General features: G+C 40.8%; 1 protein-coding gene across 1 annotated transcript; it reads left to right on the forward strand.

The window, feature by feature from the left end:
• Nucleotides 1-6,254: 6,254 nt before the first annotated feature.
• LOC311230584 (high choriolytic enzyme 1-like) lies at nt 6,255-14,690 on the forward strand (the record flags this gene model as incomplete). Its single annotated transcript, XM_084316906.1, has 7 exons — nt 6,255-6,314; nt 9,280-9,328; nt 9,481-9,633; nt 11,208-11,325; nt 11,620-11,806; nt 12,360-12,433; nt 14,564-14,690. The coding sequence occupies 7 exons, from the start codon at nt 6,255-6,257 to the stop codon at nt 14,688-14,690; spliced, it is 768 nt and encodes a 255-aa protein (XP_084173032.1).
• Between the last annotated feature and the right edge of the window lie 10,303 nt (nt 14,691-24,993).

Consider the following 24,993-nt stretch of genomic DNA (forward strand, 5'->3'; position numbering starts at 1 on the left):
GTTAACAACGTACAGGTTTACAGGTTAGAAGACTGTGTGCTGTACCACAAGCTGGAGCCTCTTTTATGGTCCAATCTGTTCCCTAATATGGTTATGGTTACATCACTGATAACAGAGGTGCCTTGGCTAATCTCTGTGGCCTTGTGAATCTCACCGCTGGAGTCAGGGATGGGCACAGCGGTGGACTTGTTGTCCTTGGAGAAAGCCCACCTGAAGCCACAAGAATACATTGAAAGGAGGCTGGCAAAGACTGAGTGAAAGTACTGGAAGCAGGAAATGTTTGACCAAACCATGCAATAAATGATGATGAGGGGAACATTTTTAAGCATTACATCACACGCAGGAGTGTGTTATACTCATAGATCACGCCTAGGGGTGGTTGTTAGGCCCGACAAGCAACGGAGGGTCGTTAGACCCCCTAGGCGTGATCTAATGAGTATAACACACAACTTCAAGTGATGTAATGCTTTTATACAATGGCCGAATTCACCCAACCTTATTGCTATACAATAAACACACAGTAATTGAAGCATAATGGAGATTTATTCACAAAACCATCCACAGAAAAAGTAGGTCCAAAAAATTTAAATAAAGTTGCCTCCGTGTCTAGAAGCAGAGGGAGGTGCTACAAAGCATGCCATCTAACAACAAACTTCATATAAATCCCGCGATTTATTATTGTTTTGACAATGGGTCATAACAAACCAATTACATAATCCAACATATGTGTAAACAATCTTTTTTTAATTATTCATTACGATTTTTTCCATACTTCCATATATACATTTTTTTTATCTACTTTTTCTCCCCCCTTTTTCTGTATTTTTCTCCCATCCCAATTTAGTCATTATGCCAATTCCCTTCCTGGTTTTCCCCCCACTTGCCGGCCTAGGGAGGGTTGAAGACTATCACATGTCTCCTCCGATACATGTGGAGTCAGCCAGCCGCTTCTTTTCACCTGACAACGAGGACTCTCACTGGGGGAGTGTAACGCGTGGGAGGGTCACACTACTTCTCCCAGATCCCTTCCTCGCTGAGAAGGCGCCCTGACCGACCTGTAGGAGTCGCTGTTTACAAGGACCAGGATACATGCCCCACCGGCTTCCCACCCGCTGACACTGCCAATTGTGTTAGTATGGACGACCGACCAAGCCGGAGTTACCGCTGACAGCTGGATTCGATACCAGTGTCTCTGCGGTGATAGGCAGGCGCTTAGTCCGCTGCGCTACCCAGCCGCCCCAACTGTATATTTTTTAAATTATTCGTTACGAATATATCCATGTTTGGGACATCCAGTGAAATCGCTTCGTGTGACGGCCATTTTTTTTAAGTCCGCGATTTTTCTTTTGTTTCACAATGCGTCATGACAAACCAATTACATAATCCAACATATGTGTAACGAACTAACATATTCCAGTTGACTGTATATTTTTTGGAGGATTAGTTCAAAATATATTCATACTTCCATTTGTCTATCTATGGCGGATTCATTCAGTCTCATTCAGAATTTGTGGGAGGGATCTGGGGTCACGTGGAGTGTGTTAATACGAAATAACAACGTCTAACTTGACTGTTTCAGCCAATCAGAATCAAGAAATTTGCATGCCATTGTATAATAAATGTTAAATTACATAGGAGAGAGTGAGTGAAATAGTTCTTTATCGTCAGTGTGTCATTGTAGAAGCCATTCTGGAAAGATTTCCCTTCAGACATCGAGTCTGAGACTTGAATAGTAACTGATGGTGATGGTTAATTATTCCCTAGAATGAAGAAAGATAAAGCCATGACATAATTGTTGATCATTCTCTGATCACACAAATAATTTAAGTTGGAGCAAAAGTGTAAATCGATGTCAGGAATATAATAGTATAATACAAACATTTACAAATGGTTTAAATAGTTTAAAACATATAACGTATGACGTCATGCCATACGTACCTTATGTATACTGCACATGTGTATACTGTATACTTACTTATATATTTAGATTCTAGTGTCTATTGTAACCATTTATTGTAATGCATATAACTGATAGGGCATACAGACTATCATCTGCACCTTGATTACACTGCCTACTTGCTCTTATGTGTACATTCATAGTTAATTATATTGTTTACACTGCCTATTTTTACTTTATACTGTACTATAATTTTATTGCGCATTATAAATGAAAATATCATATCATATCATTGCCTGTATTATTTCTTCTACTATTACCATGTACCTGTACCTCCCCTCCCCCATGCTGCTATGATGCCTGAATTTCCCCAAGGGGATCAATAAAGGAATATTTTATAATGCTGGCGTGTTCCTTTAAAGGCAAAATATGAAAAGGCAAGCAAAAAGGCAAATCCTCAATTCAAAGTACTAGAACCACTCTATATACCACTATAACACCACAACTATACTTGGTGAAAAAACACAATTTAAATGTCAAGGGTGTCCATTAAACATTTATAATGCTTGTTTCTTTGTAAACCCGCAGGAGACACTTTAAACACTTTTGAACACTACACCATATTTGTATCTATTTATTATAAAAAGTTTGCACTATACAGACCCTCATCTGCATCATTTCACACGTGAAATATTCTTATCAGCTCTTATCGGACCCTGACGTGATGGTGGGGGGGGGGGGTATTCAGGTGACCTTACTTCACTGTCATTATTATTATTATTATTATTATTATTATTATTATTATTATTATTATTATTATTATTATTATTATTATTATTATTATTAATATTATTATTATTATTATTATTATTATTATTATTATTATTATTATTGTATTATGTTGCATGAATGAGAAATACGCATATAGAAATCTATATGAAATAGATAAGTGGAAATTACTTAATTTTTTTCATTACTTTTCTACTGTACTATAATTGTATTACCTGTATTATGTCTTCTACTATTACCATGTACCTGTACACCCCCCCCCCCCCCCCCCCCTCCCCTCCCCCATGCTGCTATGATGCCTGAATTTTCCCAAGGGGATCAATAAAGGAATATCTTATCTTATCTTATTACAAATAAATAGTTAAAACTATGCTTAGCATTAAAACGGTTTGTAATTAATTATGAGCTATGGCAGGATTTCACCTGAAACTATATACAATTTGCATGATACAAATCTATAACTTTGAACTTACAGGAGTTCACCTGTAAAGAGAGGGAAACAAAGACACCAATTTACAGTGAGTTTTCTTGCCAATACTGTACATAAATAGGGATAGGAAATGAATAACTGAGAAACAGGGCTAGAAGCCCAAGAGTGCACTTCAATGCAGACCAGCAATATGTCAACCGGCTCATTTCAAGTTTCAAGTTTTGTTTTATTATAAAGTATTTGTAGGCCTACATTACAGTGAAATGCTTGGTTCTGTATGAGCCCCCTGAGAAAGTGCTTCATACAGTAAAAAAGTTTAAAGTCCAAACACTATACAAAATATACAATATACAATATACAGACTAAAGTACAACCTAAAGTACAAAATGAAGTACAAAATGAAGTACAAAATGCAAACAATGAGGTACAAAATGTAAACTTTTTTTAAATGCAAAAATGCTAAATTGAGGTATGGATGTAGAGTGGTTCTAGTACTTTGAATTGAGGATTTGCCTTTTCATATTTTGCCTTTAAAGGAACACGCCAGCATTATAAGGTATTCCTTTATTGATCCCCTTGGAAATTCAGGCATCATAGCATGGGAGAGGGGGGAAGGGGAGGTACAGTACAGAAAGTAAAATTAAACGATATAATTAAGTATGAATGTAATGTACACATATGAGCAAGTAAGCAGTGTAATCAAGGTGCAGATGAGGGTCTGTATGCCCTATCAGTTATATCAAGCATTACAATAAAAGCGCGGCTGGGTAGCGCAGTGGAGAATGCACTCGCCTACCACCGCAGAGACTCTGGGATCGAATCCAGCTGTCAGCGGTACCCAGACCAGGCTGCAGAAACAAATTAGTGGGGGGCATAAAATGTTCTCGGGGGGGCACAATGGTTTTTCAACACAGGTTCCCTTTTATACGTTTCAGCTGGGACAGCGGCGCTGTGGCTTGCTTGGCGCTGCCCACGGTGCTGAACTAAACAGCAGAGAGGCAATTGAAAAATCTAATTTCGCTCTATCTTAAGAACTTTCACTTATACAAAAACAGACTGAACGGATATATATAACAGAGCTGCTGGGGCAGCGGACTGAGAGCAGGGGACACAAACAGGCTGAAGATGGTCAAGAAGGCCAGTAGCGTGGTTGGGGTGGAGCTGGACTCTAGCGAGGGTGGCGGAGAGGAGGAACCTTGCTAAGCTCCAGGCCATCAGGGAAAACCCCTCCCACCCACTATACACAGATTTGGCTGACAGGAATAGCATGTTATAGGCTCACACTACCTAAATGCAGCACTGAACGGCACAGGAAGTCCTTCATTCCGACAGCCATCAGACTATACAATGCATCACTGTGCCTCACTGCATCACTGAGCACAGAGTGACAGTTACCATCTTCCTGGACTCTTACTTTTTAAACAGCACTGTGCAATATTACACCTACTGTAGACTTCAGTATATTTTTACTGTATTTATTTACTGTATCTTTTATTCTATTTTTATTCTATTTCATTTTATTCTATTCTTAGGCCATTTGTTTTGTTATTCTTATTTGTGACTTGTTCTGTCTAAATGTTTAATGTTGAGTGATTTGCAGTGTCAAATTTCCCTCAGGATAATACATTTCTATTCTATTCTATATCTTTGAAAAGTCTCCATTTATTCAACACTTCTGAATTCACTGACAAACTGAACTGAACTGACAAAAATAAGGTGCATAAAAAGCAAACAAAATTTTTCCACAGGCTACTCACCATCATAAGTAGAGAGGCAAGCGGTGTTTGGGGACAGAGTGAAATCTTCTTAAAACACTGCCCCTCCACTCATTCCTGAACTTTTTTGTTAAGTCCTTCTCAAATGCCAACTGAATTAAATTGGCCTTAGTTGCGTCGATGAAGCATACTAAGGCGATGTTCTGTAAAGACGTTCTTGAGGGTAGAAAACGAATTCTCACAGAGTGCCGTGCTAGCTTCAGTAGTGTTGTTGTTGACATCAGTGCCCACTAGGGGTGTCCCCGACTAAGGCCCCCTAATGCCCGCCCATGGCGCCGGGACTGGCGGTACCTCCGGCTTGGTCAGTCGTCCCTACTAACACAATTGGCAGTGTTAGCGGGTGGGAAGCCGGCGGGGTATGTGTCCTGGTCGTTGTAAACTTCCTACAGGTCGGTCGGGGCGCCTGTTCAGCAGGGAGGGGATCAGGGGGATATAGCGTGAACCTCTGCACGCGTTACATTCCCCCAGTGAGACTCCTCGCTGTCAGGTGAAAAGAAGCGGCTGGCGACTCCACATGTATCGGAGGAGGCAGTCTCTCCCTCCCTAGGCCGACAGTGGGGCAGTGCGGGAACCAGGAAGTTATGCCAAGGGAATTGGCATAACGACTAAATAGGGATGGGAGAAAAATACAGAAAAAAGTGCGAACAAAAAATAGATATTAAAAGAAAAGCATTACAATAAATATGGTTACAATAATAGACAATATAATCTAAATACTATGAGTAAGTAAGTAAGTATACAGTATACACATGTGCAGTATACATAAGGTACGTTTGGCGTGACGTCATACGTTATACATTTTAAACTATTTAAACCATTTGTAAATGTTTTTATATTTATACTATTAATGATCAACAATTATGTCATGGCTCTATCTTTCTTCATTCTAGGGAATATAACAAACCGTTAATAATTAACTATCAGTTACTATTCAAGTCTCAGACCTGATGTCTGAAGGGAAATCCTTCCAGAATGGCTTCTATGACACACTGACGATAAAAAACTATTTCACCACTCTCTCCTATGTAATTTAACATTTAAAATGTTCTCCTCATCATCATTTATTCATGGTTTGGTCAAACATTTCCTGCTTCCAGTACTTGCACTCAGTCTTTGCCAGCCTCCTTTCAATGTATTTTTGTGACTTCAGGTGGGCTTTCTCCAAGGACAACAAGTCCACCGCTGTGCCCATCCCTGACTCCAGCGGTGAGATTCACAAGGCCACAGAGATTAGCCAAGGCACCTCTGTTATCAGTGATGTAACCATAACCATATTAGGGAACAGATTGGACCATAAAAGAGGCTCCAGCTTGTGGTACAGCAGCACACAGTCTTCTAACCTGTAAACCTGTACGTTGTTAACATGGCTGGCTTGAAGTTCATCTTGGGTCTACTGGCCCTGGTTGTTGTCTCTGCTTGGGCAAACGAAGAGGTGAGAAAAGTGATCTTTCCAAAATGTCATCTGATATTTTTCTTAGTTTTGACAATATTTGATGTTTTATTTTTGTTTTTCAATAGAAATTACAATGTGATATGACTCTTGTAATACTATAATAATCATAATAATCATAATAATAGTCATGGTGTTATTTCATTCAAAATGTTCTGTTTTCTTTAACGTTTTCAATACTGCTGCAAGGAATTTTCTTTTATAAAGTATATTAGTAATGTATTACTAAACTTTAAATGTTTCTTTATTTTATATATATATTGTGGATGATGTAATGTAAAAATCCATGATATATTGATCCACAAAGGTACAGTATACCTTAAAATCCGGTATAGCCAACCTCCCACACCTAGGCCTACTTACTTACCTGTGTGGGTTATGTAGTGTAATGTAAATGTAAATGTAGTGAATATTCTATGTGCATTTATGTCTTTTTAGCAGAACTAACCTTTCATTGTTTCATTTATCCTGCCTCCATTTTTCTGCATGACGCCTGAACAACACTGTGAGTAAAACTAATTGCATCACACATTGTCTGAATGGAGGATAGTCTACGACTCTACGTCATTTCCTCACTGCTTGACTCATATCAACTCATATCAACTCCACTATGTGCAGTACTACTTTGTCACAGACTTTGCCAAAGCATGAATGAAGAGGTGTTATTATTATCATCATAATTCCTCACTAATAAATCATCGGATTCTCTCACTATAGATCAGGGGTGGGCAACTTTGTATATGGTGAGGGCCACAAAATGTCCACAATCAATCTGGGGGGCCGCATTGTTTATCGGCAGTCCCGCCAGTAGTACCCCATCACTCAAATAGCCCTAATAGTCACAAGGTATATAAACAATTATAATTTGTTGTAACTTTGTTTTTATTCCATTTCAAATGCATTTAGTAATGCAATTTCAACTTTATGAATTTATAAACAGCTGAATTTAAAAGTATTGCTGTGTAACCCCAAATATATACAAAAATTATCAATTATAATTAAGGCTTCTAATAAAATAAATGTATGAACTTAAAGCCCACTGCTCAACAAACACAAAGCAGCATTCCTGCTGCATTTCACTACAACAGTAAATCAAAAGTGCAATAATAAATGATTTTGTTAAATGTATAAACTTTTATCCTGCTACTAAACAAAACATTATAACACTGAAATGCATGTTATGGATATGAAGCACTCAAGAATGTTTTGTTTAGTAGCAGGATAAAAGTGTATACATTTAACAAAATCATTTATTATTGCACTTTTGATTTACTGTTGTAGTGAAATGCAGCAGGAATGCTGCTTTGTGTTTGTGTTATTAGTGTTATCTGAACACTACAAAAGTAAACAAGTAAAGTGCAAGTAAAGTAAAGTGCAATACTACATGCCTCCCATTGACCCTTTATCAAACTGGCATGACATTCACCCTCGCCCCACAGTGGGTCAATAATGGTTATAATAATAATAATAATAATAATAATAATAATAATAATAATAATAATAATAATAATAATAATAATAATAATAATAATAATAATAATAATAATAATAATAATAATAATAATAATAATAATAATAATAATAATAATAATAATAATGGTCCCCTCTCTACACCTCTCCATCATCTCCCCCCCCTCTCTACATCTCTTCATCATCTCTTCCCCCCTCTCTACACATCTTCATCATCTCCTTCCCCCCCTCTACACCTCTTCATCATCTCCTCCTCTCCCCTGTCTTTAATGAGACACTTGTGGTCTCTCCATTTGGCGCACAATAGCAGGAATGTCAACTTCAATGTTTGTGCACGCAATCTGCATCAGATGAAATAATGTTTCATCCGACAGCCTGTTTCTCTACTTTGACTTGATGTGCTTCATGTTTGAGAAATTGCTCTCACATATGTATGTGCTCCCAAACATACTGGCCATAGAGAGGGCAAAGTCCCTGAGGAGTGGGGAGCGGGGCTCAGGTAGCAGTTTCCAAAACGAAATTCCCCTCTCATTTCTCTTTGCTTGAAAAAAAGGATCTGACTGTAGCTCGCACAGTTCAAGCTGCAACGGTGGGGGCTGCTCTGACACCGTAGCGGTGAGGGGGCCGGCAAACAGCGCTATCCGTGACTGCATGCCGTTGAAATCTTCAAACCGATCATTGAATTGCATTTGCAGTGTTTCAATGTCGCTCCTGTACTTTCCGACGGCTCAGCCATCGGATTTCTGTGTGTAGCTGCAAGTCGCCATAATCAGTGTCCATCTCTTCCAAAAAGGAGACAAACTTTCTATGGTTTAGTGACCTGTTGCCTCCACGAATTAGATTGGTAACCTTGGTAACCAAATCCATAACATGGCTGTAGTAGTAGTCAAGCTTCTTGGCACAGAGAGCCTCCTATATCAGATAAAAAAAAAGAAAAACTATTTAACGACTCTCGCATATAATTTGACTACACTCGACTTGCATTGGGCATTATAGTGACCCACAATAGATGGAAATTATGTTAGCGAACTTACCTGATGTATAATGCAGTGCAGCATTGGACACTCAACGCCACTCTGCCTTAGAAGCCCGGCGAATCCTGTGTGTTTTCCTTTCATTGCCGGTGCTCCATCGGTAACAACAACAGTTTATCAAAACCCCCATATTGCTGCACGGCACTTTCAACAGCGTTTCATATGTCCACACTAGGGCTGACCCCTATTAGTCAAATAGTCGACTAATCGATCGAAAGGAGCCATAGTCGACTGCCAACTCTTCTTAGTCGAATACAATACAAAAAAATAAAAAAAATAGAAAAAATTAAAAAAAATAAAAAATTAAAAAATTAAAAAATATTATAATTTTTTTTTTTTTTTTTTTTTTTTGCCTGGGGCCGCATGGAACGTCGGTGAGGGCCGCATGCGGCCCGCGGGCCGCCAGTTGCCCCTCCCTGCTATAGATCATACAGGAGGAGCAAGGTGTCTCTGAGCTGCTGTTGAAGGCCAACAAGGATGTTGGTAAGAAATTATTTTGTGTTGTTTAATATGTGGGGAAACAGTGCACACATTTTCCGATGCATTTGAGACAACAGCTGATGTTATTTGATATTGACCTTCTCGCTATATAAATGTAATGATCATTCATTCATTAATTCTCATCCTGTCACCAGTGCGTACTGAGGATGAGCCCTACATCGTGGATGACATCGCTTATCTCAACGAGAAGGAGAGGAACGCTGACCCCTGCACCTCCCGCGGCTGCATGTGGGGAAAGGCTTCTGACGGCAAAGTCTACGTGCCCTACGTCATCGCTAACCAATACTGTGAGTGTCTTTATTCGCATTTCTATTTGGTGCAACTGATCTTACATTCCTGCATTCACATAGTGGACTACGTGAGCATGAAGTTACTTGTTGCTGTGAGAAGTAATACGCAGAAAATTATAATAATAATAGAAAAAAAAACTTTATTTGTATAGCACCTTTCATACAAGAATTTCAGCCCAACGTGCTTCACAGCAGTGATGTAGACACAACATATAGGCATAAAATGAGCATAAAGTTGGCATAATTTAGACATGCACAACATTTTCAGATAAATTAAAACCTCTCTGAAAATGTGTAATAGAAGTATATCATTAAAATATATGATAAATAACAACAACAAAGACAGAGTAGACTCTACTGTTAAATTCAGTGCTTATTCCATGTAATTGTATGTGGTTAAAGTCTCAGTCCTCATTCCAAACGATCAAAAGTCTTACTGAATGCACCTTTAAAGCATACAGCCATAACAGTGTACAATCCATTTTACCACCAGTACCACATATCCACATATTAGAAGTCCTTGTCTCTGGTTCTCAATTCATAATTTGCTTACTTGAAGATGATTTTTCAGAATCATAAACACTTTATACACATAGTAAATTCACATCAACTTGTCTTGGTGATATTGGTGCAGAAAAAAGCAACACCTTAGTACATCTCACAGTCAGGGGTGTAGCGCCAGATTCTGGGCCCCATGAACGAATGTATTTGTAGGCCCCCAGTGAATGCGAGCGCGCGTTAGCGCGCGAGCGAATTTTTTTTTGGCCATTTTTTTATTGATTAAAACGCATAATATGGTTTTTACCTATACATTCGGATCAGCAGTTCAGCACCTGCACTGTTGGTGGGTGAGCCTAGTAAAGGATGTCACATTGCGTTCATCTTCAATGCAATGCAATAGTCTACCAAAGCCCCCCCTCTCTCTCTATATATCTCACACACACACACACACACACACACACACACACACACACTCACACACACACACACACACACACACACACACACACACACTTAACAAACATAGTATCAATGAGAGCATCAATAATACACCTGAGTGATGTCTAGTAAAAAAAAAAAAAAAAAAAAAAAAAAAAATGTTTGGGCCCCCTTCCAGTGCTGGGCCCTTGGAATCATCCTAAGCTACCCCCCCCCCCCAGCTACGCCCCTGCTCACAGTACATACAGACACACGTAATGGACCTTGACAGTATATGGTCACAGGAAGGACCGTCCTGGTCACTATAAGTAGATCACTGCATGTAGCCCTGTGGTGCGGAGACCTGAAGGTCAAATGGAAGGGTCCCTCAAATGTTTCTTTACCTAGGGCCCCCAAAAGTCTAGGGACGGCTCTGGTCCCAGGTTCAGGAGGTCTTATCTCCTCTTTACAGTGGCTTGTCAAAGTGTTAACCCCCTAACTGCTGAGCAGGTCGGCACCTTGCATGGTCACATCTGTCGTCGGTGTGTGAGTGAACGGGTGAATGTGAGGCACAAGTCGTAAAGTGCTTTGGATGAAAGCTGCTCTATAAATGCAGTCCATTTACCTTGTTTATCTTCCTTATGTGTTTCCAGCCTCTAGGGAGCTGGCCGTCATCGAGAAGGGCCTCCAGTCCTTCTCCAGCGTCTCCTGCATTCGCTTTTTCAAGCGCAGCAACCAGAGAGACTACCTGAGCATCCAGTCCCTCGGCGGGTAAGGACCATTACTTTTAATACTAATAGATACAACCCTGATTGTGCCACACCTGCTGAGCACATTGTTACCTGATAAATGCCACAAACACTTACTAACTACTTATACTCATACTCATAATAAGCCTTTCCTTATAAGTGTTACTTTTTTATTATTATTGTTGTTGTTGTTGTTGTTGTTGTTGTTGTAGATCTCTCATTTATTGAATGAACCTCTGGAAATAGAAATAATATACAGCATTTACAATTTAAATATACTGTGATAACCTTTTCCTGTCTGTCTGTGTGGCGGTAGGTGCTACTCCTTCATTGGTCGCAGAGGTTATGCCCAGACTGTGTCCCTGAGCCGTCAGGGTTGTATCTACCACAACACCGTCCAGCATGAGCTCCTCCATGCTCTGGGCTTCAACCACGAGCAGACTCGCTCTGACAGGGATCAGCACATCCGTGTCCTGCTGCAGAACGTCGAGAAAGGTCAGCTTGTGCCTCTTCTTTCTCCCCTCGGAACACAGTCAGACAGACAGACAGACAGACAGACAGACAGACAGACAGACAGACAGACAGACAGACAGACAGACAGACAGACAGACAGACAGACAGACAGACAGACGGACAGACGGACCGACGGACGGACGGACGGACGGACGGACGGACGGACGGACGGACGGACGGACGGACGGACGGACAGACGGACAGACGGACAGACGGACAGACAGAATCTGTCCACTTTTCGTACTTTAGATGTTTCATGTGGTAAATAATCCATCTGTTTTACACACACACGCACGTACGCATGCACGCACGCACTCACACACACACACACACACACACACACACACACACACACACACACACACACACACACACACACACACACACACACACACACACACACACACACACACACACACACACACACACACACACACACACACACACACACACACACACACACACACACACACACACACACACACACACACACACACACACACTATTTACTATATTCTTCTATTTCCCCTTTCAGCCATGCAGTTCAACTTCAACAAGAAAAACACCTTGAACCAGGGAACCCCCTATGACTACAACTCTGTCATGCAATACCACAGGTCATAACACCCTCCTCACAGAAATGTCCTCTCTGTACATTAGCAGTTATGTAAGGGATAATGTATAGTTACGAGGTCATTGTCGCAAAATAATCGACCGACACGGAGAGTTTAAAATACAGAGGCGCCTCGGTGAGGTGTTTTAAACGTTAGTGAAGGTCAATTATTTTGTGACAATGATCGAGTATATACATTATCCCGCTTATTATATGGCTAACTTACTAACAATATACCTAATTCATTTTACATCGACAAGACGAGATCAAATGCAGACGCAGTTCTGTTCTGTCGCTCCCGCTGTCATCGTCACACACACTCCGCTGTCAGTGCAGCCGGCAGGTGTGTCTGATTGGTTGCACTGATGCAGTGTGTCAGTGGGCTTGATTGCGAACAGCTGCGCACAGCGGTCATTATTGTTTAGCAGAGGTCCGTTATCGAGTATTATTACATGGCGTTTTCACATTCGCCGAAATGCTTGCTTGTGATTGGTCAATAGCCCCCCGACTGTGGTCATTATTTTTCAATAATGACCGCAGATTTTTCAATAATGACCGCAGAGCGCAGCTGTTCGCAATCAAGCCCACTGACACACTGTTTCAGTGCAATTAGACACTGCCGTGCCGGCGATGACAGGGGGCGGAGCGACGAGCGGACCCAGAACACAGCGGAGCCAGAACACAGAGGCTGCCCGCGATAATAATAATCACTTTATTTGGGCTGACAGAGCCACAGAACAACTGCGATTTGTCAAATGAATTAGGTATATTGTTAGTAAGTTAGCCATGTAATAAGCGGGATAATGTATAGCGCTGCACTGACAGCGGAGCCAGAGGCTGCCCGCGATAATAATAATCACTTTATTTGGGCTGACAGAGCCACAGAACAACTGCGATTTGTCAAATGAATTAGGTATATTGTTAGTAAGTTAGCCATGTAATAAGCGGGATAATGTATAGCCTACTCGGTCATTGTCGCAAAATAATTGACCTTCACTACGTTTAAAACACCTCGGCGCGGCGCCTCGGTATTTTAAACTCCGTGTCGGTCAATTATTTTGCGACAATGACCTCGTAGGCATACATTATCCCTTACATAACGGACCTCTGACGAGCGCTATTGACCAATCACAAGCAAGCATTTCGGCGAATGTGAAAACGCCATGTAATAAATAATAATAATAATAATAATAATAATAATAATAATAATAATAATAATAATAATAATAATAATAATAATAATAATAATAATAATAATAATAATAATAATAATAATAATAATAATAATAATAATAATAATAATAATAATAATAATAATAATAATAATAATAATAATAATAATAATAATAATATAATAATAATAATATAATAATAGTTATGCAATTACTTATTATGTTCATTCAGTTTTACATCTATAAGAAATCTGAATCGGAAACACTTTATTCACCAAATACATAATGTATATGTATGTATGTACGGTGTGTATATATATATATATATATATATATATATATATATATATATATATATATATATATATATATATATGTATACACACACACTGTGTATAAGCAGCATGGCATACAGTTTTTCTCTGGGGTGTAATTCCTTTGAACAAAACTGTGGTGTGGGGATGGTTTGATTTAAGCAGCACACCTGCCATGGGTCAAGCTAATTAGACTCAGAAGCAGGTGTGGCTGCGCACCTGTTGTGCATAAAATTGATTGGTTAAATCGGCCATCCCCACACACACACTAAAGGGAGAGCCTCTGTCGTGACAATAGTCGTTTCCCACAAAAAACGTTGAACCAGGGGAGCTCCAGTAGCTCACCGCATATCTCGGCGCTATTTCTGCGTCGGGGAAAACCGTGCTGCGTCACGGATCTGGTGGACTCCGAGTTCGATTCCCGGACCCGCCGTCATTTGCCAGAATGTCTTCCCCTGATCTATATCCCGTTTCACCCTGTATCTGTCGGTCATGCTTGACCAGAAAAGCGATAAACGCTAAAAAATAAAGTAAAAAAAAAAAAAAAAAAAACGTTGAACCATTGATTCCCAACATAATAGATTTTCTACACTATACATCAGTGTATACTATCCCCATTAATGCTGGTTGTATTCTGTGCGATTCCAGGTATGCGTTCTCTAAGAACAACCAGCCTACCATGGTGCCTATCCCCAACCAGAACGTTGAGATCGGTAAGGCCAAGCAGATGAGTCAGAACGACATCACCAGGATCAATAAGCTGTACCAGTGCTAAACTGTAAGTGAAACTATAGCTCAGAATTTTCTTAAAGTAAACCAACAACTTTTCACACATGAATATAGACACTGTAATAAAAAAAACATATGTAATTTATATTATATTATTAGAATTAGGGGGATTATGGATTATGGATCCGCTACTGCAGCAGATCCATGGGTATAACTGGAAGAGATTTTCTTTAAATCTTTTTAGATTTTCTAAACACCTAAATGGAAAAACCCTATTGGTTTCGGTGACTCCATAACCTTTTTTCCATCGCCACCATCAGGCCAACATTCAATTTTCAAAACAAATTGTAGTAATATGAGAAAAAAATATTCAATTTATTTTGGGGGATTTCACTTAACATTTCATATTTTCACATTTTATTTTAGGTATTCAGTTTCCACTTTCAAATGGCAATTTTAGTTTTCTTTGTCTTTTTAATCTCAACTGTCCTATTTTCATTTCCGATTTTTTATTATGACATGATTACTCTCATATTTGTCTTCTGGCATTTACATTTTAATTGTATATCTTCCATAGAATTGTGCCTCAACATTAAAGGTTTATCTATCATTTCTATGTTTGTTTCCACACAGGTGATCAACACATTCGGAGGCAGTTCAGAAGGTTTAGATGCTTAATGTGTGGCATGTTTCTCACTACTAAAATGATCACCATCAATAAACCTTCATCTAGAAACGTATCCCAAGTCTTGTATTGTCGTTTGTTCACTTTAAAACACACAAATGTTACGAAATACCGACCAACTCATTTACATTTAGGTCTGTCAGCTCAATGGAAACATATTTGAGTGTTGAAATGAATTCAAGACACACCCAGTGCCTTGCAAAAGTGTTTAGATTATTGACCCAATTCTCACATTTTACTGAATTCCAAATGAACACCTCACTCAGATGAAGAATTGTATAATTCCACTTTAAGTTTTCAGAGGAACTATGATTTCAAACTGAATTATCTAAATATGGTAAGTTATGTCGTACATTAACCTCTTCCACCCGTGGAATATTTTCTGAAAATCCGCCTAAAATATATATAGGTAAATGGAATATTGCTCCACTTCTACAAGGTTCATTTGCATATTCTTGATACGGACATCTACGGACCTCAGGGAATGTATTCACAGTGTCATAAATATTGTGTCTACTAGGCTTGCTTAAATTGTGATGAAACAAAGGAGAATATGAATTATGATTTTTCTTTGCATCTTTGACGGTGAATAACGCCATGCTAATAATGACCAAACATTAAAAACTGCCACTGATCTCGTTCAGTACCTTCTTGCGATCATGTGTACAAAAGATCTAAGGAAATGAATAAAGGGAAGATGATTAAACAGAAGGTTCTGTAGATACAGTACTGAATTCTCCCATCCGGACCAATGCAATTTGAAATATTATTATAGAATATAGAATAGGAGGCTTATAAATTACCTTATTATAGCCAATTCGCACATTTATATATATATATATATATATATACATATATTATCTTTCAAATGCCCGAGTTCAATTTTGATTTAGTATCACCAGGTGTGCATAAGAACAGATAATGAAATCTACTGTAATCTACTGTACTTTTTTATTTTCCCCACAGTGCAACCGTTTTTAAACATAATTTCAGATCTCATTGTTCCTACATGTTAACAATAGGGAAGAGAAACTTGAAAGCCTTTCAATATTTGTCAAAAACGTTACCTTTTGTGGCTTATTATCCCGAATAATAACAGTTATTGAAATAATTCATACAGAACTCTGAACCTTGAACCCCATAGAATCTTCCAGGAAGTGTAGTTTTAAAAACTTTCAATGCAGAACCATATCTGTGGAAGGCTGCTACAAAATGGCAGCAAAAAATACTACAATTCCCATGGTTCAAAATATCCAAAATGGTCGCCCTCGCGGATAGAATTGACCAAATCGAAAAGTGTAATCTATCTAATGACACTTTTAACCTATTGCTATGAATGAATGAAAACTTTATTTAACAGATTGCAGAATGGGTACAATACAGTACGGCTCAATACACACAATTGTTAAGGGGATGCAGACCAGAGAAAGACGTTTGTCTTGTTTACATCAGGGTCCCCCATTTTCAATTCATAGTGACATTTATGACATACACAACATATATGACATCATGACATTTATGGCATAGGGACATACATGACATACAGGTATATAGTACTGTTACATATACGATATGCAAATATACAGTACTGTTACCCATAGATCCTGACAGAATACATATGATGCAGGGGAGGGGACTGTACATTAGTATTGACGTATTGATGATAATATACATTCTACATGCTGTTGTGACATGTTTATGATGTTAATACTTGAATACGTTTGAAATTAAAATCGCTACTTTTATACAACACTCTGAAAAATATTGATTTATGACATGATGTCACCTGCGGTCCGCCGATGGACCCCACGGGTGGAACATAAAGACAGTTGAGAGGTTGAGTACTACTACATGTCCATTTTTAATACAATATGCAAATGAGTATAAGAAGGATTTAACACTAATGTCAGTTGATGCAGAAAAAGCTTTAGACCGTTTTGAATGGATCTGTATAAAGTGCTTGAAGATAATGGGTCTCATTCCTTAAAAACGGATTTACGACCAAAAATTTTCTCTCAGGCAGATTTCTGCCCATTTAAGACATATTAGCGCTAGTAGCGCGATTCCCCAAATTTTCCTCAGATCGGATTTGGCCGTGGCGGAGAGCAGAATTTAAGAGTGGTGAGGAGCACACTTATGATTGATTGACTGATTGAACATTTTATTAACTTGACAGACTGTGTTCTCGTAGTGATTCCTTCATGTTAACGCTACAGGCCTCCTTGGAATTAATTACTTAATCATAATTCAAATAAATGACAATATTTGTACGATAAGAAATTACGCATTTGATGTCGGAAAAATAAATAATATGGATTCATCTGATCACAGGGCAGCTGGATTAACCATATCTGAACCAGCTATTTTGGACAAATGTATAATTACTTTAATTACTCAGATATTCAAACACAATTATGCAATTATTGTGAAATGATTGAAAATAATAATTATTTAATGCCTTCTGTGGAATTTGTATTTCTTATTTGTTACATATCTGTTAATGATTAATTATACATTTGAAAGAATGCAGGTCAACATGCAATATATCCCATTGATTGGTATACAATGGGATAGACCTTTGTTTGATATAGCTATAAACCTGCATTCCTTCGAATATATCATTAATCAATTAAACTTATATTGAAATACACTATATAGCCTATACACCAACACTGAAATGACAGTGGATAAATAAATAAATAAGAACTAAAGGTAATCGCTGTAACGTCTGGGCTTTCTCTCACTATTCAGGAGTGGAAGCTCTGCTGCCAACCTGGAATTCTCACTCTGTCTCTGTAATTATCCCTGATTGTTGTCACCTGCCTGTGTTTTGTGTCACTGGTGCTGATTGGGTCTGCTGGCTGTGTTGAGGCCTTTATAGTAATACCTTGCCTCTCTCTTTTTGTCGGTCCTTCAGCAGTGTTACTGGGAACAGCCATCCACGGGCAGAAGTCGGATATCTCGCCCGTTGTTATTATTTAAAGTTATCTTTGCTTACCCATTACCCGCCAATATCGCTGTTCAGCGTTATTGCCCGCCATGCGTTGTCTGCCAATATCGCTGTACAGCGTGTTTCAAGTTCATATTTCATATTTTCGTCATGGAATTCATATTTCACCCACGGAGCCTTGTCATATGCTGCGGGAGCCATCACAACTCTGCAACACTTCAATACCGCCACCTGGTGGCCGATCGGCGAGTTGCCAAACCGGAAATGCTCGTTGGAGCTCGGTCCGTCCCCTAATTCCGTTCGGCCACTTGTTTATCGTCCCGGGACTCAATCCACACACCGTGGACATGGATCGTTGCCATAACTCAATAAACAACATGATTTGGGCGTATATTAGTATTATACAAACCGGAACTGGATCGCCTCGATCCCCACCACATAACTGGGATCTGTTTGTTCCACTCTCATCGCCCAACGGTACGAGGAGACTGACGTGAGTTTCAGCGTTTTTCTTTATCATTTTCAATACAAACTGCTCTGATCAATATATCACCCATACTACATAAATCATTTAACGTCGGTCACGGAATTATAACCCCCCCCCCCCCCCCCCCTCCGTTCACCCGCAGATGATCAGTCATACCGTTTAGGACCATGTACAGTTGAAATTTTTAATATAGCATGGATCGGTATCAAACTGCATTTGATAATCTAATATATGCATTTATGCCTATATCTCACGTTCTATGAAATACTGCAGAAAACGATAAAAACATATTTATACTCTAGACGGTATTTTCGTATGAATGTGTGAATGAAAAAGTAAAACGTTCCTACATCCTGAACGATAGATAATTGATGTTGAATGGGCCATAGTAATGTCAATTTAGCAATACAATTTAAAAAGTTATAGCCCTGCAAAGAAGGTGAACATCTCCATAGACAAATAGCGCTGGCAGAGGATGGTTTAGGATGATCAAAGTGGTGGCAGAGAATGAAGTCGAGAAGTCGGATCTCTCACCGCCCTATTCTCTATTTGCTTTCCTTAAATTGTTTCTCTCAGTACCCTTCCTTGTATTACTATTTACCTGCTTTACCTTGTAAAGTTATATTATCGCTCAAAGTGTTTCTGATAATTAAAGAACACATATTCGAGAAGAGCAACCCCCTCTCCATCTCCTTCTTCCGTGCCACACTTGAACTCGACATTCTTACCTGGATTCCTAACAAATCGCATGGAAATAGACTGCATTAATATTCCATAAGTCTTGTGTGCGCCAGTATAGCCTACGTGTCTAATGAATGAACAGTATATAGGCTTATATTATTCTAATTACTTGTTTCATTAGGATTTAGTAGATACTATTATGCTCTGCCCTACCTACGTACAGTAAGTACTAGGGCTGTCCCCGACTAAGGATTTGGATGGTCAACTATGATTGGCCAAAATTTGCCGCTAGTCGACTATTGGTCAACTAAAAAAAATATATACCATACTTTTCGCACTATAAGCCGCACCTGAATATAAGCCGCAGCAGCTAAATTGAATGATGTGTACATATATAAGCCGCACTGGACTATAAGCCGCAGGTGTTTTAATGTTTAATTACCATATGTAAGGGTTCGTGCACAGAGGGGATTCGTCGGGAAAGAGATGGCTGTTTGAGGAAACTCCCATTTATTAACATTTTTGTTTAAACAGGAACGATAGCCAGTTTGCAGCTCCGGGTACAGTAGGTAGCAACGTTAGCTCTCATAACGTTAGCCAGTTAGCAGCTCCGGGTACAGTAGGTAGCAACGTTAGCTCTCATAACATTAGCCAGTTAGCAGCTCCGGGTACAGTAGGTAGCAACGTTAGCTCTCATAAGGCCAAGCTGTGAGGAGCACCTGTCCCCCAGACCCCACCACCGTCCTCCAGGCCAAGCTGTCAGGAGCACCTGTTCCCCAGACCCCTCCGCGTGTATGCTTTTACCAACGCGTTCGTGTTTCCGGGTTCCCGTTTTGCGCTCTGATTGGCCACTAACTGACCTATGCTATTACGCCCCCCTTTACGCTCTCGCCTGAGACACGTTGTGAAGCACCAGCGGGGCAAGGCGGTGGTTTCTCCCCGGCTCCGTGCGCCTTGCTGCCGCCGGCTTGTCTCACATGACTCGGTCCAGCTCCAGCAGCAGCGGCCGTCTTCCGCCTTCGGTATCCTCCCTCCAGGCCCCCGAGGCAGTTCGTTCTTATTATTATGCCCCATTGTTCAGGTCGACATGGTCGCACAAACACGTAGGTTTCAATCACTGAGCTGTCTGTCTGTTGTTGTGTGTCTTCTTAGGTTCGGCTACAGTACATGGAGATGAGACCCCCCGCCTCTCTCTCCATAATAGACGCAACCAGGCGTGCATTCTCGTGGGAAAACCCGAAACAACATTTAATAAAGACGAGTGTTAGTTGTGTTTCCCCATCTACCGTCAACATAAAACCATCCACCACCCGTTGGAGGAGTAGTGGGGGAGAAGAAGAGGAATATTTTTAAATAGCAAGAATTATCGACTGGCAACTCTGTGCTCGTCAGACCTGCAGCTGCTGGTACTGTATGGAGAGAGAGGCGGGGGGTCTCATCTCATCTCTCATCTCTCATCTCATAACGTTAGCCAGTTAGCAGCTCCCAGTTTGCAGCTCCGGGTATAGTAGGTAGCAACGTTAGCTCTCATAACGTTAGCCAGTTAGCAGCTCCGGGTATAGTAGGTAACAACGTTAGCTCTCATAACGTTAGCCAGTTAGCAGCACCGGGTATAGTAGGTAGCAACGTTAGCTCTCATAACGTTAGCCAGTTAGCAGCTCCGGGTATAGTAGGTAGCAACGTTAGCTCTCATAACGTTAGCCAGTTAGCAGCTCCGGGTATAGTAGGTAGCAACGTTAGCTCTCATAACGTTAGCCAGTTAGCAGCTCCGGGTATAGTAGGTAGCAACATTAGCTCTCATAACGTTAGCCAGTTAGCAGCTCCGGGTATAGTAGGTAGCAACGTTAGCTCTCATAACGTTAGCCAGTTAGCAGCTCCGGGTATAGTAGGTAGCAACGTTAGCTCTCATAACGTTAGCCAGTTAGCAGCTCCCAGTTTGCAGCGCCGGGTACAGTAGGTAGGCAGCATGTTGAAAGAGGAGCCCTGAGCTGCTCATACACTAGACTCTTGCCGTAATGGTTTGTTGACGTGAGGGGTAGGGATGGGAATCGAAAACCGGTTCCCGTTGGGAACCGGTTCCTAATTGGCCGATGCCTGGAACCGTGTGGCTCCCGTGACTTTCGATTCCATTATCGCTGCCAGGTTTTTCATACAGTTGCGCAATAACGTTAGCATGTAGCCATGGCAGACTCTATTTGATTCCTTAAGGGCTCGAAATTGCCTGGGTTTTGGTAATATGCTCCCGAAATGCTCCCGCTGTTTGGCTACTTCTATGTGCAGTGAAAACTACTTGAATGCTTTAGAACCTAGTAATTGATTTAGTTCAGGGTGAGCTCAAATTAGCCGCGGAGATAACGCTACCTAACGTGAGCTAACGCTATTTAATCAAGCTCACAAAGAGAGATAAACAGCTGACAGCGGATAGTACAGGTACAAATACAATAAAACAGCAGGTGGGGGCTGTTGTGTAAACCTTGTACTCTTTAGTTCACATATAATAAGAGACGGAGTGTTTGTTTACAAGTCTGTACACTGTAAGCCAGGAAGTACCGTGGTGGTGCAACATACAAATGTGTCCGTGTAGCAACACAAGCCAATACCTTATAGGACAGGGGCCCGGGGAGGGAGCTCTGTGTGTGTGTGTGTGTGTGTGTGTGTGTGTGTGTGTGTGTGTGTGTGTGTGTGTGTGTGTGTGTGTGTGTGTGTGTGTGTGTGTGAGACAGAAGTCAGAGGAATAACGACCTGTTATTCAATAGATTAAATTAGTTTAAGAATAAAAAAATAAATACATTTTAAGAGAATCTCAAATACATTATTTTATTTAAGTGTAGGCTATAGTTAATGTTTTATTTTTTACAGTTTTTGTATTTTTCTGACATGGGGGCTCAACAATAAATGACAATCAGAAATGTCAAGTTGCATGTTGTTATTCTAACCAGCTTAGACCCCTACGCTCTGCATCTTCTGGCCGCCTCAGACCTACTCCTACCGTCAGAAGGGGGGCTATGTGAGACTGTTGTTCATTGACTACAGCTCAGCGTTCAACACCATAGTCCCCACCAGACTGGTGGACAAGCTGATCGAGCTAGGTCTGAGCTCCGCCCTGAGCGCCTGGGTACTGGACTTTCTGAGTGAAAGACCCCAGGCGGTCAGGGTGGGGGGTCAGACCTCCAACACCATCACCCTGAGCATCGGGTCCCCCCAGGGCTGTGTTCTAAGCCCCCTGCTGTACTCACTCTACACACACGATTGTGTGGCCAAGTTCAGCTCCAACTCCATAGTGAAGTTCGCAGACGACACGGTGGTGGTGGGGCTGATCTCGGACAACGACGAGAAGGCCTACTGGGAGGAGGTTGAGGTACTGGAACGTTGGTGCCAGGACAACAGCCTGCTCCTGAACATTGGTAAAACCAAGGAGCTGATCGTGGATTATAGGAGAGGACAGCAGGAGACACACACACCACTGATGATTAACGGGGCTACCGTGGACAGGGTGAGCAGCTTCAAGTACCTGGGGGTCCACATCTCAGAGGATCTGACATGGTCAACACACATAGACACAGTAGTAAAGAAAGCGAAGCAGCGCCTCTACCACCTGAGACAGTTAAGGAAGTTCAGAGTATCGGGGAAGATACTCCAGTCCTTCTACTCAGGAGCTGTAGAGAGCATCTTGACCGGAAACATCACTGCCTGGTATGGAAACAGCACGGCACAGGACAAGAAGGCCCTACAGAGAGTGGTGCGCTCAGCCGAGCGTACCACGGGTATTGCGCTACCTACCCTGCAGGTTCTATACAACAAGAGGTGCAAATCCAGAGCCTGCAGAATAATGAAAGACCCCCACCACCCCAATAACAGCCTGTTCCAGCTGCTGAGGTCAGGCAGACGCCTGCGAACCCCAGCTACTAGGACGGAGAGGCTTAGGCTCAGCTTCTTCCCCCAGGCCATCAGAGCCTTGAACAATGAACATTGAGAGCCACAGAAACTGAACTATCCACACACAAGCACACACAAGCACACACACGACACGCACGCTGAGCACGCTCACACACTAGCAGCCACTTTAACACTCATGCCGCACACACGCACACTTATGGCCAAGAGGAAAGGCCACTTTAAATTAGTATAACAACAGGAACAGTGTATTGCACTACTAAAGCTACCTAGCATGTCCTATATGCTCTGTAAATACTATGTACAGATACCGAGATGTCACACCATGTTACCTGTTTATTGCACTGTCGTTTTTATTGGATTCTATTATATGTTGTACCACTGTATTTTTATTGGATTCTATTATATGTTGTACCACTGTATTGCACATCGTCGCGGGCAAGACCAGCCGCATTTCATTGTATACCTGTATGCCGTGACAATTAAAACTCTTGACTTGACTTGACTTGACTATCCAAGCTCCGGGAGGGTCATCAAAGAGAAGTCGCCTATTCTCAGTCCTTGCCCCACAATGGTGGAATGAACTACCCACCCCAGTTAGGACAGCCGAATCACGTCCAATCTTTCGCCGTCGACTAAAGACGCACTTCTTCAACCATTATCTGAAAAAAAATATATATATCTAACCCTAACTAACCGTACTGTCATGCACTTGTCCTAATAAACTAACCTACACTGTAGCACTCAACACTTTGATGAACATTGTTGCTCAGCTGATAGAGTTGTGCCCTTCCTGATGGCTTGTCGTACAGAACTTGTAAGTCACTTTGGATAAAAGCGTCAGCTAAATGACTAAATGTAAATGTAAATGTAGTTCTGTTGCATTTCCAATTTATTTATGTAAATTATAAATTGATCAGGTATCGATAAGGGTATCGATAAAGAATCAAATCGATAAGCAGAATCGATAATGGAATCGTATCGATAAAATCCTATCAATTCCCATCCCTAGTGAGGGGGAGGAGGAGGGGCAAGGCGTGCACTGCTGCAGCAGATTTAGGAGTCTGATCTGACGGTCACAGAGCTGAGGGAGCGCGCCCAGTTAGCTGTAAAAATCCATAGATTAGCCGCACCGTTATATAAGCCGCAGGGTCGAAAGATGGGGGGAAAAGCCGCGGCTTATAGTCCGAAAAGTACGGTATATATATATATATAATATTTGTAATATTTTTTTTTTATTATTATTATAATTTTTATTAGTTTACATTCCATTTGGGCTGTGGGGGGTGCTTAATGTCTGAAGGAGTCGACTACGGCTCCTTTCGACCGATTAGTCGACTAATCAACTAATAGGGGTCAGCCGTAGTAAGTACAGTATACACATATTAAGGCCGCCAGAGTCGGGCGTACCAGCGGACTGCATGGTGGACTGTATGTCTACGGGGCAGGCAGTGCAGTATATTTGCTGCTCTCCTAATAAAACAAGTCATGATAATATAAGCCTATACTGCGTTCATTCATTACGCGCGTATATACAGTACTGCGTGCGCGCGCGCGTGTGTGTGTGTGCGCGTGCACCACAAGCTCTACTATATGATGACAATACAATTAATCTAATCTCATTTTGATCGGTTGCAAAGCGCTTCCTATCG

This window comes from Notolepis coatsorum (genome assembly GCF_963971535.1).
Source record: "Notolepis coatsorum genome assembly, chromosome: 6".
Classification (NCBI taxonomy): Eukaryota; Metazoa; Chordata; class Actinopteri; order Aulopiformes; family Paralepididae; genus Notolepis; species Notolepis coatsorum.